Source organism: Tamandua tetradactyla, chromosome 4 (assembly GCF_023851605.1).
Source record: "Tamandua tetradactyla isolate mTamTet1 chromosome 4, mTamTet1.pri, whole genome shotgun sequence".
NCBI classification, from domain to species: Eukaryota; Metazoa; Chordata; class Mammalia; order Pilosa; family Myrmecophagidae; genus Tamandua; species Tamandua tetradactyla.
In genome coordinates this window covers 159,972,353-159,990,250 of record NC_135330.1, presented here as the reverse complement: position 1 = coordinate 159,990,250, position 17,898 = coordinate 159,972,353, and the positions used below count along the sequence as shown (strand labels likewise).

The 17,898-nt window shown below is 37.1% G+C and overlaps 1 protein-coding gene across 14 annotated transcripts in view; it reads right to left on the bottom strand.

Moving 5' to 3' along the window:
* The window catches only part of GPC5 (glypican 5), an 860,649-nt gene that overhangs the window by 794,406 nt on the left and 48,345 nt on the right, over nucleotides 1-17,898 (bottom strand). For 12 of the 14 annotated variants that reach the window (XR_013174667.1, XM_077158519.1, XM_077158527.1 and 9 more), the window contains one exon: nucleotides 13,364-13,525. Coding sequence is in view for 13 of the 14 variants with exons in the window: in XM_077158519.1 (XP_077014634.1) it covers nucleotides 13,364-13,525 (162 nt within the window). In the remaining variant the exon portion in view is untranslated. The other 2 variants (XM_077158522.1, XM_077158523.1) reach the window with 2 other exon arrangements.

The window sequence follows — 17,898 nt, the reverse complement described above, 5'->3', positions numbered from 1 at the left end:
TATTGGTAACACATTTTTGGGTCAGGAGATGGGAGATAAATCCAACAAAAATACAAGGGACTTCCACCTTAGTGAAATTTCTAGGTGTCCAGTGGTGTAGGGCATGTCACGATATCCCTTCTAAGATGAAGGATAAGCTGTTGCATCTGGCTTCTCCTATGACCAAAAAAGAGGCTCAATGTCTAGTTGGCCTCTTTGGATTTGGGAGATAAAATATTCCTCACCTGGGTGTGCTACTCTGGCCCATTCACTGAGTAACCAGAAAAACTGCTAGTTTTGAGTAGGGATCAGAATAGGAGGAGGCTCTGTGACAGGTCCAGGCTGCTTTGCAAGCTGCTCTGCCACTTGGGCCACACGATCCAGCAGATCAAATGGTTCTGGAAGTGTCAGCAGTAAATAGAGATGCTGTCTGGAACCTTTGGCAGGCCCCTACAGGACAATCACAACACAGACCCTTAGGATTTTGGAGCAAAGCCTTACCAAATGCTGTAGATAACTACTCTCCTTCTGAGAAAAAGCTTTTAGTGTGCTACTGGGCCTTTGTAGAGACTGAAACCATGGACCACCAAGTCATCATGAACTGAGTGTTGTCTGACCTACAAAGCCATAAAATTGGACATGCATGCAGTACTCCATCATAAAATGAAAATAGAATATTAGAGACAGGGCCAGAGCAGGTCCTGGAGGCACAAGTAAGTTACATGAGAAAGTGGCCCAAATGCCTATGGCCCTCATTCCTGCCACATGACCTTCTCTTTCCCAGACCAGAGCTATGGCCCCTTGAAGAGTCCCTTACAGTCAGCTGATTGAGGAAGAAAAAACTCAGGCCTGGTTTATAGATGGTTCTGCATGATATGCAGGGACCACCCAGAAGTGGGAAGCTGCAGCAGTACAACTCCTTTCCAGGAAACCCCTGACGGGCAGTGGTGAGGGGAAATCCTCTCAGTGGGTGGAACTTCGAGCAGTGCACCTGGTTGTTCATTTTGCTTGGAAGGAGAACTGGTGGGAGGTGCATTTGAATACTGACTCATGGGCTGTTACTAATGGTTTGGCTGGATGATCAGAAACTTGGATGAAGCATGATTGGAAAATTAGTGACAAAGAGATCTGGGGAAGAGATATGTGAATAACCTTTTCTGAGTGGGCAAAGAACCTGAAGTTATTTGTGTCCCATGTGAATGCTCACCAGAGGGGGACTTCAGCAGAGGGAAGTTTTAATAATCAAGTGGATAAAATAACGCATCCTATGGATACCAGTCAGCCTCTTTTCTCAGCCAATCCTGCCCTTGCTCAGTTGACTCATGAACAAGTGTGCATGGTGGTAGGGATGGAGGTTATGCATGGACTTCCACTCATCAAGTTAACATGGATTTCCACTCACCAATGCTGACTTGGTTAAGGCCACTGCTGAGTGCCCAATCTGCCAGCAGCAGAGACACACACTCAGTACCTGATATGGCACCATTTCCCAAAGTGATCAGCTTGCTAGCTGGTGGCAGGTTGATTACATTGAACTGCTTCCATCATGGAAGGGGCAGCAATTTGTTCTAACTGGAGTAGACACATACTCCAGCTGTGAGTTTACATTCCCTACACACAATGCTTCTGTAAAAACTATGTGGACTTACAAAATGCCTCATCCACCTTCATGGTATTCCACACAACATTGCTTCTGATCAAGGAACCCAGTTCACAGCAAATAACATGGAGGGATGGGCACATGCTCATGGAATTCTCTGGTATTACCACGTTCCCTACTATCCAGAGGCAGCTGGGTGGATGGAATGGTGGAATGGCCTTTTGAAGACCCAATTGTGGCACCATTAGGTGGCAATACCTTGAAGGTCTGGAGTAATGTTCTCTGGGAGGCTGTGTTTGCTCTGAATCAGCGTCCATTCTATTTCTCCCCATAGCAAGGATTCACGGTTCCAGGAATCAAGAGGTGGAAATGGGAGTGGCACCATTCATTATCACCCCAGTGATCCACTAGGAAAATTCTCACTTCATGTCCCTGAAACCTTAAGCTCCGCTGATCTACAGGTGTTAGTTCCAAAAGGAGGAGTGTTCCCTCCAGAAGACACAACAATGATCCCATTGAATTGGAAATTAAGACTGCCACCTGGCCACTTTGGGCTTCTCATGTCACTGAATCAACAGGAATGAAAATGGATTAATGTGCTGTGAGGGGTAATTGATCATAACTATTAAGGGGAAATACGACTGTAATTACACAAGGGAAGTAGAGAAGAGTTTTCCTGGAATGCAGGAGATCTCCTAGGGCGTCTCATAGTATTACCATGCCCTGTGATTAAGATCAATGGAAAACTGCAACAAACCAATCCAGGCAGAACTACCAGTGGCCCAGAAACTTCAAGAATGAAGGTCTGGGTCATCCCACGCGGCAAAGAACCATAGCCAGCTGAAGTGCTTGCTGAGAGTAAAGGGAACATGGAATGGGTAGTAGAAGATGGTAGTGATAAATATGAACGACAACCATGTGACCAGTTACAGAAACAAGGACCATGATTGTATGAATATTTCTTCCCTGTTTTGTTATGAGTATGTTTGCCTTTGTAAATAAATATCTTGTTTTCCTCTTATATGACATAACTTGTACTGTTCGTTATAGTACTTAAGTCATAGGATATGAAATTTAAAAGTGAATGTTACCTAACGACTTGCACCCTATTCTAGAGAGATGTAGTGCATTTCTGATCATATGCAGAACTGTTGAGCATTTTTAGGTGAAACATATGTCTGTTATTCTGTTCTATTTGGAAATTAAGCATGTTTCAAGGTGATGTGTATAGGTGCCAACTTGACAAGAGGTGGACTGTGATGGTTAGGTTCTGGTGTCAACTTGGCAAAATGATTATGCCCAGTTGTCTGTTCAGGCAAGCACTGGCCTAACCATTGCTACAAGGATATTTCATGGCTGGTTGATTAAATCATCAGTCAGTTGATTGCAGCTGTGGCCGATTACATCTGCAGTCAACTAAGGCATGTCTCACACAGTGAGATAATTCAATCTATTGAAGGCTTTTAAGGAAGAAGAGAGACTCTTTCACTGCTTCTTCAGTCAGCAAGCCTCTCCTGTGGAGTTCATCCAATTTCTTCATCGGAGCCTCCTGCCCTATGGATTTTGGATTCTTTCATTCCCATGGTTGCTTGAAACACCTTTATAAATCTGATATTTACAGATCTCTCCTGTTCTGTTTTTCTAGAGAATTTTGATTAACACATCTCCAATACACTTCATCACTTATCCTACAGACATGCCCTTGGTTGATTTTATCAGTCAGTCCCCTCTTGGCCTCATTTCCTTTTATATGGAGGTCAAGACCCACTTGTGAGCATAATTTATTGAAATCTGACCACTTCTCATCTCCACTGCCATCACTCAGGTGTAAGTCACCTTGATATCTCTTCTGGATTACTGTAATAAACTCCTGAGTTCTCCTAAATTGACCCTAGCCATTCTACATGCTGGTCTCAACAACTAACCAGGTTAATTCTTATAAAAATCAAGCTAGACCTGTGGTCAAAACTCGAATGGTTCCTGTTTCACAGTAAAAGGCTATAAGTCCTCACATGTATAATCTGCCCACTGTTGTGTTCCTTCCAATTACCCACTCCTCTCTAGCCACAATGGCCTTCATATTGTTACAGTTCCTCTGACACCTATTGTTCTCGTTTGCTAGCTGCCAAAATGCAAAATATCAGAAACAGAATGGCACTTAAAAGGGGGAATTTAATAAATTGCTAGTTTACAGTTCTAAGGCGGAGAAAATGTCCCAATTAAAACAAGTCTATAGAAATGTCCAATCAAAGGTATTCTGGAAAAGTTACCTTGTTCAAGAAGGCTGAGAAGTTCATGGTTTCTCTCTCAAGTGGAAGGGCACATGGTAAACACAGTCAGAGTTTCTCTCTCATCTGGAAAGGCATATGGTAAACACGGTCAGGGTTCCTCTCTCATCTGGAAGGGCACATGATGAACACAGCGTCGTCTGCTAGCTTCTTCTCTTGGTTTCCTGTTTCATGAAGCTCCCTAGGAGGCATTTTCCTTCTTCATCTCCAAAGGCTGGTGGCTGGTGGACTCTGCTTCTCGTGGTTATGTCATTCTGCTCTGTTCTCTCTGAATCTCCCATTCTCCAAAATGTTTCCTCTTTTATAGGACTCCATAAACCAATCAAGACCCACCCAAATGGGTGTAGACATGTTGTCACCTAATCCAGTTTAACAACCACTCTTGACTAAATCACATCCAGGAAGATGATCTGATTACAGTTTCAAATATACAGTATTGAATAGGGATTATTCTACCTTTATGAAAGGGATTTTCATTAAAACATGGCTTTTCTAGGGGTCATACTTCCTTTCAAACCAACACACCTATCTTAGGGCCATTTCTTCGTTTAGAATGTTTCCCCCCGCCATCTTCCACATGACTACTCTCCTCATTTTGTTCAAGTCTTTGCTCAGATGCCACCATTTCCCTGATTACCTAATTTAAAATTGCAGGTCTCATATTCTTAATGCCCCTCATCTGCCTCTCTGTTAGATTTTTCTAAAGCATTTAATACCTCCACCTTACATTCATATGATTTGTCTATTTTCTACCTTCCCTGGATGGAATGCATGCTAGGGATCTTTATTTTATTCACTGATCCATCCCAAGCACTTAAAACAATGCTGGTACACAGAGCATGCTCCATGAATATTTACTGGGTGGATGAACTGTATCCTTTCACTGTACCTGTTCAACCAAGTATTATTGCTACTCTAACAGTACAACTATACCATAATGCATATTGGTTTTATTATTAATTAATTGTCCCTATTATTATCTCTTTAAGTGGTTTTTGGTTAATTTCCTTTCCCATTTCCCACAATAGCCATCGTAAACCTTTATTACCACACACAAGTGTCCTATTCTATTTCATTCCATCCCCTCGAACTGCAGTAGGCATCACTTGTACCTAAGCACGCTGCCATTGAGAGTGATGTCCAAAAAAAAGTGGTGGGGAGGTGCTCTACAGCAAAACAAAAAGGAGAGTAAAATGTCACACAACAACCATGTCAAAACATGAATTAATACCTCATGAGAAAGTGCTGCTTATAAGTTAATAAAGTAAAAATAAAAATGCTGTTTAGAGATACTTCAAATAATTTCTTAAATATTTTTTAAAAAATGATTATTTTAGATTTCCAGTAAAAAAATAACATAAACTGATCACCAAATCAGAGTACTGATTATCTTAGAGAAAAAATTGCTGAGCTTTAGAATAAATAAAACTGTAAGCTGTCAAAATACTGCTAAGTTTTTTTAATAAAACTAGGCAATTACACTGGATATATAACACGGGTAAATCACTTTTCTGAAAACTAAAAATGTTTTCTCCAAAAAACAACTATAAAAAAAGACCTATCAGAGGAGCTGGTGTTTCAAACAAAATTTAACAGAATTTATAATAGTATAATTTATAATAAAATTATTACATTTCTTGTTATTTTGTTCTTAACATTAAATACATTTACATTTATTCAAATGATCCCTTGAGCTTTGTCTTTCCACTAGCCATTTATAAATACTACCAATATTCAAATTTTTTATTGTTCAGAAATATTAATCCCCATACATATATACACAAAATATATTAGCGGATACCATGAACCAGAAAAAAACCATATTCAGATATAAATGCTTAAGAATTTCAGTGGAAAGAAGGAAGTATGAGTTTCACTTTTCACAGTATATATTTTAGTTTCCTAGCTGCAAAAACAAATACCATACAACTTGCCTTAACAACAGGAATTTATTGGCTCATGGTTTCATGGCCTGGAAGACTTGCTTCCTCCCTATAAAGGACTTCAGTAAACTGGTTTACAGCCCAGCCTTATGCAATTAGGCTGAGCCTTAACTAAAGTAACATCTTTAAGACATCCTATTTACAAGAGTCCATACCCACAAGACCAGCGACTGGGACTGGACATGTCTTTGAGGGACATGATGCAATCCCCAACAATGTATTTCTATGGTCCTCAAAATACATGTAAATCTTAGCTATCATCATCAATATAACAGACGTTTCTCCATGGGGAAAAAGTTTTTAAAACTGAATTATTCATTATCTATAAATGTTAAATTAAAAATGAGTGCCATACTATGTAATAGTTACTTTACAGTCTTCCAATTAAATGTTTAGAAAAATTCTATTTTAATTTGGTCTATTTTATTTTCCTTCAATACTTAGTTACAAGAAAAGTGGGAAAAATAATTTAAATAAATATATTTTGGATCTATAAAAATCCTGATTAACTTTACTAGTCTTTTATTGATTTCAGAAACAAGCATTCCTAAGACAAATTAACTTGTTTTAAGAGCAGCTAATAATGGTTTATTTCTTTTCAATGTTTACTAATATTGTTGAAGTTAACATTTGAAAACATAAAATGGACTCAATTTAAACAACACTAACAAAAGGGTAGACAGCACATCTAAACTTTATGAAAGATCACTGTACTTTGTATGCGTTTTTTTTCCAAGGAGTTTATTACTATGTGTGCATAGTAGGAGAGCGGATGGCCTAGCAACCCAAAATGTGTCTCCCCAAACTGCAGTAATTTGGATAGTTTTATTAGAAAAAATGTGGGCAAGGTTTAGGATAATGAGTACAGTAGTGCCAGATGATGTAATTAGAGGTGGTCTAATTATTGAGCATGCGCTGATTGTATGTACGTCTGATATGGTAAATACATTGCTCCCAGAAATATCTAATAAACAACAGGGTGATCTAAAAACACTCAACTTAAATTCATCTTCAGAGTACCGTGATGGTCATTTAATACATCTATATTTGTGAGTCACAGAGAACAAGATGAAAATGGTGACTTCGTGGGGTGATGGTAGAGAGCTGAAAAACACTTGCAAACATAGAAATATGACATTCAATTTGAAATTATTTGTGAATGTTATCTCTTATCTTCCTTTATGACCATCACCAAATACAATTTATTTTATACATATATATTGAGTGAGTGTGTTTTTGCATGTATGTCTATGTGTCTGCCTGTGTATATGTGTGTGTGGAGGTGGTAATCAAGGAAAAAAACTAATTTCACATTGGTTTAATAAGGTATAAAAGAGACAGACAACAGCAAATGAGGAGGCAGGGAAGTAACCTTGTGGGTACAAACTAAGGGAATGCGCAGAAAACTGTAGAGAGTTTTGGATGTCTATAGAACGTGGAAAGAAATATGAATTTTAATTAAAACTCTAGGACTTGGCAACCCAAATTGACAACTGTATCTAGAAAAAAATAAGAAAATACATACAAAACACTCACAACATGGTACATATTTTCTATGTGTTCATACATATTCATGTGGTTTATCCGTAAGGGAAAATAAAGAACATACACCATAAGGAACTAAATGTGAAAAGACATTTAGACACACTAGTAACCAGAGAAACAATATATTTTGAAAACAAGACATTATTTCATACCTATCAAATCAGGTTTTAAAATCCTGACAACAGTAAATGTTGGGAAGAATGTTGCCTAACAGCTGCTCACAAACTACCAATGGGGAGTTTAAATTTGTTCAACTACTTACAAGACCAATTTGGCAATACAGAATAAAGCTGACAATGTGCCCAGCCTATCAACCATTTTTACTTCTATCTAGAATTCCCAGAGAAATATGTTACATGGAGACATGAGCAAGATGTCATTTTTTTTTTTTTTGCAGCATTGGAAGTACAAAAAATTTGGAAATGAATGAAAAGTCCATTAACCGAAGAATGGATAAATTGTCACACATCTTTACAAAGGAATTTATAAATCAATTTAAATGGATTAGTAAGAGATAGAAAGTTATACAGATAAATTTCAAAATGCAGCTGGTTGAAATTTCCTAGATGTCCTGGCCTTTACTCAATACCTAGATGGCCTTTAAGACTCATCAGTGACTGATATGTAAGAGTCACATAATATATACATAAAACAAGAAACAATCTGATGAAATGTCAACATATCTTCTAGGTATTAAATTCACAGTTTCCATATTGGAAATATTTAAATTAAAATGTTTTAACATAAAATCAAGAAAGAATCATTTACCTTACTATAAACAAGTCACTGTGCTTGCTAAGTGAAATCAAAGCACCTATCATCCATCAAAATTAAAAGCAACTAAAATTTTAAGTTCAAAAGGTTAAAAAGGAAATGTAGCAAGGTAAAACTGTTCTTGTGTATATAGTTAATATGTTTTTCCATTATTGATAACGTTTCCTGCAAAGCTAAAAAGTAATTTAAATTCTTGCAACTTTTATCTAGAATGCAGGAAATCTGCTCATGTTTTATTATCAATAGCAGCCTGCTGACACAATTTAAAAGAGACAATTTTTAACATTTTAGAGATAAAAGGCAGTTGTTTAAGCACCAATTATACTGATAGCTGTTGTATGAGATAACACACCAAACCATGTGCTGAAGGGAAAAAAGTGCAATCACATTCAGAATGCCATTGACAGAAACACTGTAATATGCCCTTTGTAGTTCACAAAATTAATGAACATATGTTGGTATATTAATGTTCGGAAGGAGCTTATACAAATAAAACAGATGTAAAATCTAAGTGGGGAGATAAGGTCTATGCCTGTCTCACCTGCTAGATAGCTCTTCACACCTTACAGTACTGGCACCTGATAGGTGCTTCAAAAGATACATTAAATACATTAACAAATGATTACAGGAAAGAAAAGTGGGAATTAAGGAGGAAAGGAGGCTCTTTCACTCTATTTCAGAAATAACTCCTTACCTAGTACCATTCATTCATTCTTTTTTTTTTTTTTTTTTTGCATGGGCAGGCACTGGGAATCAAACCTGGGTCTCTGGCATGGCAGGCAAGAATTCTGTTACTGAGCCACCGTTGCACTGTCCTCATTAATTCATTTTATTCATACACTTCATTTAACTACATTTACTTACCATCTGCCCTAGGTGCTAGGGATAGAGCAAAACAGGTAAGTTTTCTCAACATTGCCAGACTCAAGCTACCTGTTCTATTATCTGTGAGCTTTTGATGAGGTAATTCTCAACATTAGTATAGCATTATTCCTTTATCCTTCCATTATTGCTTTTCTAAGGAATAATTTTAAATAACATGTACCTCTGTAGCTGAAGTGAACAAAATAGGATTAACGTATCCCACACTTAATATTATCACATTTATGTAAATCTACTTACTCTCCTATATGTTAATATATTCAAATATTAACTACATCCTTATGAATATTAATGAATCATTAATTATATTTATATCCTCAGACTAAATCTATCTTCTTTTTAAAATAAGAAATTTAATTTTGCAAACATTCCCATATTTTATTGAACATAGGAACGTATTAAATTCACAAATCTAACAATTCAACCCAAGAGGCTTAGCAAATTTTTTAACTACTTATAATCAAGGTTTGAAATTTTAATTAGCCAAGAGAATGAAGTCATCAACAAAATGTTTTACTTTTCCTGTTCTTCATGTCATCCATCAGTCAGTATTTTGCCATACTGTTCTTTTTAAAAAGCAATATAATAAACTGGAACTTTTCCAGATTAAAGACTTAATATCTTCCATATATTTTAGAAATATCTGCACATATTTGACAATGAGTGAAAAAGGAAAAGGGTACATCCCTAAGGAAGAAGAAAACCTTATCTTCTCAAGCTTCTCCTAGTGTCCCCTCAAATATTAATTCCAATTATTTTTTAAAGAAATGCTGAAAATTTTGCATAATTTTAAATTTAAAAACTAGAGCTTATTATCTTATTTGAAAGGAGATTTTTAAAACTCACATATTTGAAAGGTGGTTAAGAGTTGCTTTTTCACTCTTTCCACATTCTCTGTCAACTTGCTCTATTTCTTCATGAGTCATTTCATACTTTATAGTATAAATAAATAAAATATCTATTTAAAAATATTTCTGGGGCGGGCTGCGGTGGCTCAGCGGGCAAGAGTGCTTGCCTGCCGTGCCGGAGGACCTCGGTTCGATTCCCGGCCCCAGCCCATGTAAAAAAAAAAAAACAAACAAACAAACAAAATATAATAAAACAAGAAAATGTTTAAAAATGTTTCCCTTTCTTCCTCCCTTCCTTCCTTCCATCCTTCCTTCCTTCTCTGTCTTTCCTTCCCTTCCTCCCTCTTTCTAAAAAAAAAAAAAAAAAAAAAAAAAAAAAAAATATTTCTGAAATATCTTTAAAAGAAACAGTCCTACACTCACAGTAAAATAGCTGAAGGGAAACTAACTCCTTCACATTATCTCAGGTTGCTCAGCTTTATTCATGAACATTTACTAAGTCTCTGAAAATAAAGAACAGCTATCATCTGCACTGTGACAAAACCAGCACTCCTCTTTGCAAACAATACCAGATATAGGTACAGAGACAGCTTCTTCCTTTCACCTTAGAAAACATATCATAAGGGTTACCCTCAGGATACAACGAAGTCCCAGGACATCATGACAGGCCCCACCAATAACAGATTTTTGTTCAGCTGCTTTGATTCTTAAACTGAAACCCTTAAATTAAGACCAGTACAAGAGCTGTGTTTCAGTAGGCTTAGGGCAGTTTAGTTGGTATGTACCTTCCTAAATGGTAGACTCCAGGTTGGATGTGGAGTGTACATGTGGTAACTTTATATCTCTTGCCTATCACCAGTCTCTAGCACTGCTTCTCACCTCTGTCTAATTCCAATTTCCCAGCCTCTGTCTCACAGTAGCATGGGGCTACTAAATTAATGGCTTAAAGTGATCATCCCCACCATCCATATCCAAGGAAACAGGTCTCTATGTGGTCCCTAAGATGGGAAAAGGGATCATCTTATATCCAGTCCAAAATCTTCCATAATCCAACAATACCACTACACAACAGGTTAATATTTTTGAAGTAGGAAATATGAATAAAATACTGCAAATTGAAAGATCAAAATGTAGCAAACCCACTCACATCATTTGAAAGGTGAATTGATTTCTCTATTAAATTTCTCTCAAGTAGACTAAGTTTCCCAATAAAATATATTGGCTTCTTTCTTATAAAAATTAAAACTGAATTATTTTCTGATTTTCAATTGTACAGAAAGGAAGATGGAGGGTATTTTATTTATTAATACAAAAGCCTGCTCAGTTATGACACAGCAAATGTGGACTCAAACTGTTTTAGCAGAAATATCTAAGATTATTTTTATGGAAATCAACATAAAGTGATTTATTCTATTCATTAAATTAAAAGCAGATATTCTTCTTATAGGGAACTTGTTCCAGTAAAGTTGGCCTGCAGGCCAATCTCATCCAAATTTGTCTTGCTTCTCATGATTGTTAAATACAACTTGATATTCTACAAAGGGGAAAAAAATTATAATTTATTAAAAAATATATGTAGCAAAGTCTCTATCCTTTTTATTTGTTCATGATTAATTTTAAGTAAACTGGAAAACAGCCTACTGATTAGGGCAGGTACAACTTACTAAATAGAAAATAAAGTTTATATGAAATTACCTGAAAATCTGATAGACAAAGACAATCTCTTATTTTTGCTACTGAAGTAATCTCAGACTTTTAGTAACATTGCCAAAACTTTCAGCAGCCATAGTTATGCTAAAAGTCTATATATTTCAGGTTTCAATTTTCCCTCAATCTTTTCAATTTAATGTGCTCTTTACTGATCGACTTACCCTCGAATACAGGGAGAGTTTGTTACAGAGTCCTTGAAAATGGAAAAAAGTCATTTCATTGGTTCTATCATCAATACAATATTCAACTAACATGCAATGAGTGCCTATGTGTTAGTGACTGCTGGCATGTTATTTCACCTATATAGTTAATATCATCATCCCAAAAAGTGGGTTTTATTTGTTGTGATCTTCTTCAACCATATGTTTTTATATGGATGGATATAATTTTACATTAAAAGATGACAAATCATAATAAACCTTCCCTGCTCAAAAGCTTTAATGACTGTCTCAAACTCAAATTGATACTTCAGCGTTCTTCAATATTAGTTCAGCTAAACTTTTCAAGCATATAACCCACAATTCTCAACAACAAACCCTCTGTTCTCGCCGGACTAGTATGTTTGATAGCTGTTTATCTCAAAATGTATTTCCATACTGTACATACTATCATTTGCATGAGAAATCATCATTAAATAACTTTCTGGGGGTGGTGAAAGTCTTCTAGGTCAGCAAGTTCAAATTACAAATCTTTGTTTAAAGGCTTATTGATAAGTTCTCTCCCACGATTTCAAATAGATAAGTTCCACAACAAGTCTAAAGTTGTTTTACAAGACTTTTGAAGAAATTACCAAATTAATAAGATCTCAAATCTGGGATTTCATAGTTCCTTCAAAAAGCATCATCAATCCATCATGTACTACATATTAACTTAATTTACTTTAATTTATTGTATTTATTTTATTTAATAACTATAGTTTTAAAAATAAAGCAGATAGGAATTTAATTATAGATGTAAACAAAATACAAATTATATAGATTGACATTTATTAAAAGGGAAGACTAACAGAACTTATATTCTATATAATAAAAAGAAATAATTTGTTTGCAAAGCAGTGTAATCTGCATATTTTTATTCTAGCCATATACAGAATACCTAGTGCTGTAAAAAAGGAGAAATAAATTAGGATTTTTTATTGTTGTAGTAAGAAATTTTATAGAAGAGATGACTAAAACAAAAAATAGATCATCTATTCTTCAGTGTTTCTTGTAATTTTATAATCCACTAATTTTATTTCTGAACATATTGTTTGAATTAAAGTTGAGTTCTGGTCTTGGTTGACCCCTAAATATCCAGTTAATATATCCTATTTTACTATTTATCACACTTGCCTGTACTGAGATATACACTGGTATTCTTATGAAAAACCAAATGAGAGTTCAAGGGAAAAATTAAGTCAAATATATCTTCAAATCATATTTTAAAAAATAAATCTATAATTACCTATTTAAAAACACTGATATTTTACATTACACTAATTTTTCATGCTCCATGAAATCTCAAAATCATATGCATTTATATTGAAGTAAAATTATGGGTCAGAATATTAGGGCACTTGGGCATAGATTTTCCAAGACCGTTTACTAATATAACAGTTCCTGTGGTATGACTCAATATATATGCCATGCTCCAAGATGATTTCAGAAACAAGTTCTGAAAGTGTAAGGAAAGCTAAAACCTCAGTTTATAATAGAATAATATGCAAAGACAAAGAAATAAATCCAGCTAAGTTTACCACTATAATTGGCAAATTATATAACAAAGCTGGAGTTCAGAATTCAAAATACATTTTACCTTGGAAAGCAGCTGCATTCCGAGATATTAGAAACTTTAATGTAGAGCTGGATGCTTGAAGCATCTGCTGCATATCTTGGCGAGCTGCAATTTGAAATCTCTCCTCCATCTTCTTAGTACAACATGTGGGGTTTTCTGATATGCAAACTTGAAGATCAGATCCTGGAACACATAATATTTCCAGAATGATTACCTCTTCATTTGACAAGCACTACATACTACGTAACAAGTATTATGATGAGCTCTGCAAACAACAGCTGAAAAAATAAGCAAAGAAATAACTTTTCTTCACTCGGCCTTGTACTTAATGTAACAGTAATGCTTTTTCTATTGAGGAGACATACTTAATATTTGAGCAAAAAGTAAATGAAACATTCAAGTAAATAATTAATGGTTTAGAAATGTTTTGGTTCATAATTGTATTAATGGAGGACAAAGAAATTTTCTTAGAGCCATTCCTTGCTTAGAAAATGTACTCTGTGTAAAACAGGACTTCACCATGAAAGTAAAGACAGCTTACAGAATGGGAAAAAATATTTGGAAGTGGCATATTTGACAAAAAATTTAATATCCAGAATACATAAAGAAATCTTACATCTCAACAACAAGAAGACAAACAATCCAGTTTAAAAGTGGTCAACAAATTTGAATAAACTTATTGCAAAGAAGACATACAAATGGCCAAAAGTACAGGAAAAGATGTTTAACATCATTAGTCACTAGAGAAATGCAAATTAAAAACACAATGAAATACCATTTCATACCCATTCAAATGGCTAATACCAAAAAAAGACAGAGAATGATGTCATCAAAATGGTGATGTACACAACTACTGAAAATCTCTCCCTAGAGACTCAATGTAACAAAAAGGTCAATTCTGAATTGTTCAGGACTCTGGAGGAATATATAGACTGGAGAAAGTTCCTACCCACGCCAAACTGAAGAAAGAAAAAAGAGATCAGGTAGGAAATTTCTGTCTCAGACCAGCTAGTACTCTACCCCACATTCAGTCTCACACAGCTCCCGGAAGGGCACAGAAATAGCAGCTGGGATCTCTCCCAGTGCAGACACAGAATACACATTCTCCCACAGCAGTGAGATAGACCTCCACCATTTGAAGACCTGGGAGACAGGGGAGGACATTTCAAGGCCCTACTGGGTGAGTAACAAAGAGTATGAGAAAACGTCAGCAGAGACCGAGCTTCCAGCCCTGAGTCAAAAAAAACCCTTCCCCACTGCTGAGGAAAACATCAGCAGGCAGCCTGATCCATGTGTGAGATTCGGCTGAGAAACAGGACGGCTACAGGAACTCTCTGCCATGAATAAAATGGAGGACACAGCCCTATAGTGAGCCAGATTTTGGTGGCAAAATAACAGCATAGGAACCCTGCAACTCCAGCCCTGTCCGGTAAGATGTAGCCTGGACTATCAGTCAAACAGCTCATGAGGATGATTACATTAAAGAACAGCACCATCTGCTAGGCAGACTGGAAAGTGCAAGGGAACTGAAGGGTTTTACAGAGACATCCCAAGAGTATCTCAGCCCACAGTGCCTGAAAAGAAACCCAGGTCTCCCAGGCCAGAGAGGAACAAAGCACAACTGGGAGACAGCAAACTTGTGTTATGCACAGACACTTTGCTGTGGTATACAGTGCCTACGCCCAACCCTGAGCCAGGCCACTGGGGGCATGAGGTTTTGGAGGGAGTCTGGGGGCATAGCCAATCTGACAACTTGCTGGCAAGAGAGATGAACAGAGAGAACAAAGCCAAGCAACAAGAAAACCCTAGGGAAAAGAGATTTAAAAAAACAAACAAAAAAAGACCTCAGGAATAAACTAAGAAATTCAGATACCTCAACACCAGCAAAAAATGACTCACATGAGGAAGCACAAAGATATAACCAAACAAAAGGAACAAACTGACATCTCAACAGAGACCCAGGAGCTGGAACAAATAACTAAAGATATTCAAATAAATCTTATAATTCAAATCAATGAGGTACAGAAAAATATGGCAAAAGTGATGATGAATATAAAGGCACTGGGTGACCATAAAGAACTGGAAATGTTAAAAAAATTAATGGCAAAACTTAAGGGAATGAAAAACACAATAGAAGAGATAAAAAGCAATGGATTCATAGAACAGTAGATTTGAAAAACAACAAAAGGATGAATGAACCAGAAGATAGTACATCTGAAAACTTACACAAAAGAACAGATAGGGAAAAGAATGTAAAAATCTGAACAGGATTTCAGGGAACTAAATGATAAAAGGAAGCACCCAAATATATGTGTTATGGATATTCCAGAAGGAGAAGTGAAGGGGAAAGTGGCAGAAAGAATAATAGAGGAAATAATCAAAGAAAATTTCTCAACTCTTATAAAACACATAAAATTCCAGGTCCAAGTATCAAAGCATACCACAAACAGAATACAGCCAAATATAGCTGCACCAAGATATATACTAATCAGACTATGAAATGTAAAAGATGGAGAATTCTGAAAGCAGTCAAAGAAAAGCAATCCATCACTGTTTTAGTTTGCTAATGCACCTGAGATGCAATATACCAGCAACAGAATGGCTTTTTAAAAGAATATATTAAGTTGCAAGTTTACACTTCTAAGGCCATAATGGTCAAACCAGGGCATCCAGGGAAAGATACCTTGATCCAAGAAAATGAAGAGAATGGAAACCCTATGTAGGGCACATCATAAACACAGGCTGTTCTGATCACCAGGGGTTGGATTAGTGCTCCAAGGCCATAGAATGAAAATTAATTTAAGATCAATTAATTAATTTAAAATTAAATTAATTTAAGAGGATCAGTGACAAAATGAGGGTCTGTAAATCCTCCCTCAAGAAACAAGCGGCCCAGAGGGCTACAGGTGTGGGAGAACATGGATCTCCTTAGTTCTTGGGGACAGGAAGGATCGAGCATGCTGAGACCCTTAGACCATCTCTTCCAGCCTCTATTCCAGTGCATATCCTCTCAATCCTGTGATGTGCTCACTGACTTTGTGGGCTCAGGTGTGGGGAAAGATGGAGGCACCGTTCTTCCTGCCCCTCCCCCACCTCCACTGAGGTCAGTTTGGTTGCCGGGCCGTGGTGTTCTATCTTGTGTTGTGGTTACAGGCTCCTGCTGACCTGAAGCCACTGAGCAAAGGCTTCAGGAGCCTCGTAGAGGCGGCAGAGAGTCGTGATGCTCTGTACACTCCTGATCCTGGAGGCCTTGTGCCTGCTGTTGGCAGCACTGCCAGAGGACTTTCTACCAAGCCTAGAACCCCAAGGAATGCTGTGGGCATTGGTGGCTGGCACATTCACAGTAGGGGTGTTTATCACTAAATCTTTTTATGATGATGGAAAGACAGACGAAAAACTGAACGCTGACATTTCTGCCCTTCTAGAAGAAAGACAGCAAATTTTTGATACACTTCACCACATTGAAAGAATATCTCGAGACCTTACACGAACCATAACAGAAGACAAGGTCCTAAACGGAATATCTGAAATCGTACATGTGAAGACCAACAAAGCTGTGGAAAGCTACAACTCTTTCCTTGGACTGAAGGGAGATTTCTCTAGAATATTATGGAAAGGAGAGACGTCTAAATGTTCACGGGATATTGAGACAATGGATGGCATGGCAAGCAAGACTCCTCCTCTAGAAGACTCAACAAACCAAACCCAACATCAGGTAGCACCAACTGAATCATCTTTGAAAACAGCTCGGGAGGATACAGGACAGCTTCACACAGCAGTCGCGGAAGCTTTGGACGGAAATGCCAGGCTTGGAAGAAGCAAAAACCTCTTTTCCCTGGAATCTGGAAATCGGAAAGGAAGGGTGGGCAAATTCACTAAAGGGAACATTCTCTCAGAAACCTCTAGTCTGCCTACAGAGTCAGGTCTTGAAAATACAGTGGGTCGTGTCGAGCCTGTAGGTGAGCCCCTGTCAAAGATGCGCAATTCGACCCCTGCTCTCCAGGAAGATAACGTGGATCCTGGGACCATGGAACTGAATATACGGAGGACATCAGGCAACGGAGATCTAGTCGCTGACGAACCTAAAGGACTGTTTGTTAACAGGATGGATTTACATACTCATCTACAAACCCTCAAGGGAAAAAGAAAACAAATGTACGTGGCATTGCAAGAAAACACTAAAATGATCAATGCATTGAAAGATCGCAGGGAAAGATCCCAAACGGAAAAGGCCTTGCTCCAGGCAGAAATCAGCCAATTGGAAAGGCAGAGGCAAAAGCTGGAGCAGAAACTTCAAGTCCAGCCTAAATGTCATCGAGTAACGGGAACAGATTTTTCAACAAGGTTCAATTTGCGGAGAATTTACCCCATAAAGATAGAGGAGGACTTTTCCAAACCAAATAAAAATAACAGCAACACCTGTGAAGACCTGAAATTTTATACAATTCAAGAAGAAATTCTTTCAGAAGAACTCAAAACAGTCACACGGTTTTACGAAAACCTCCTCAGGTCCCAGGAGAGGAAAGCTCATGACATGGGGATACGAGCTCGGATCG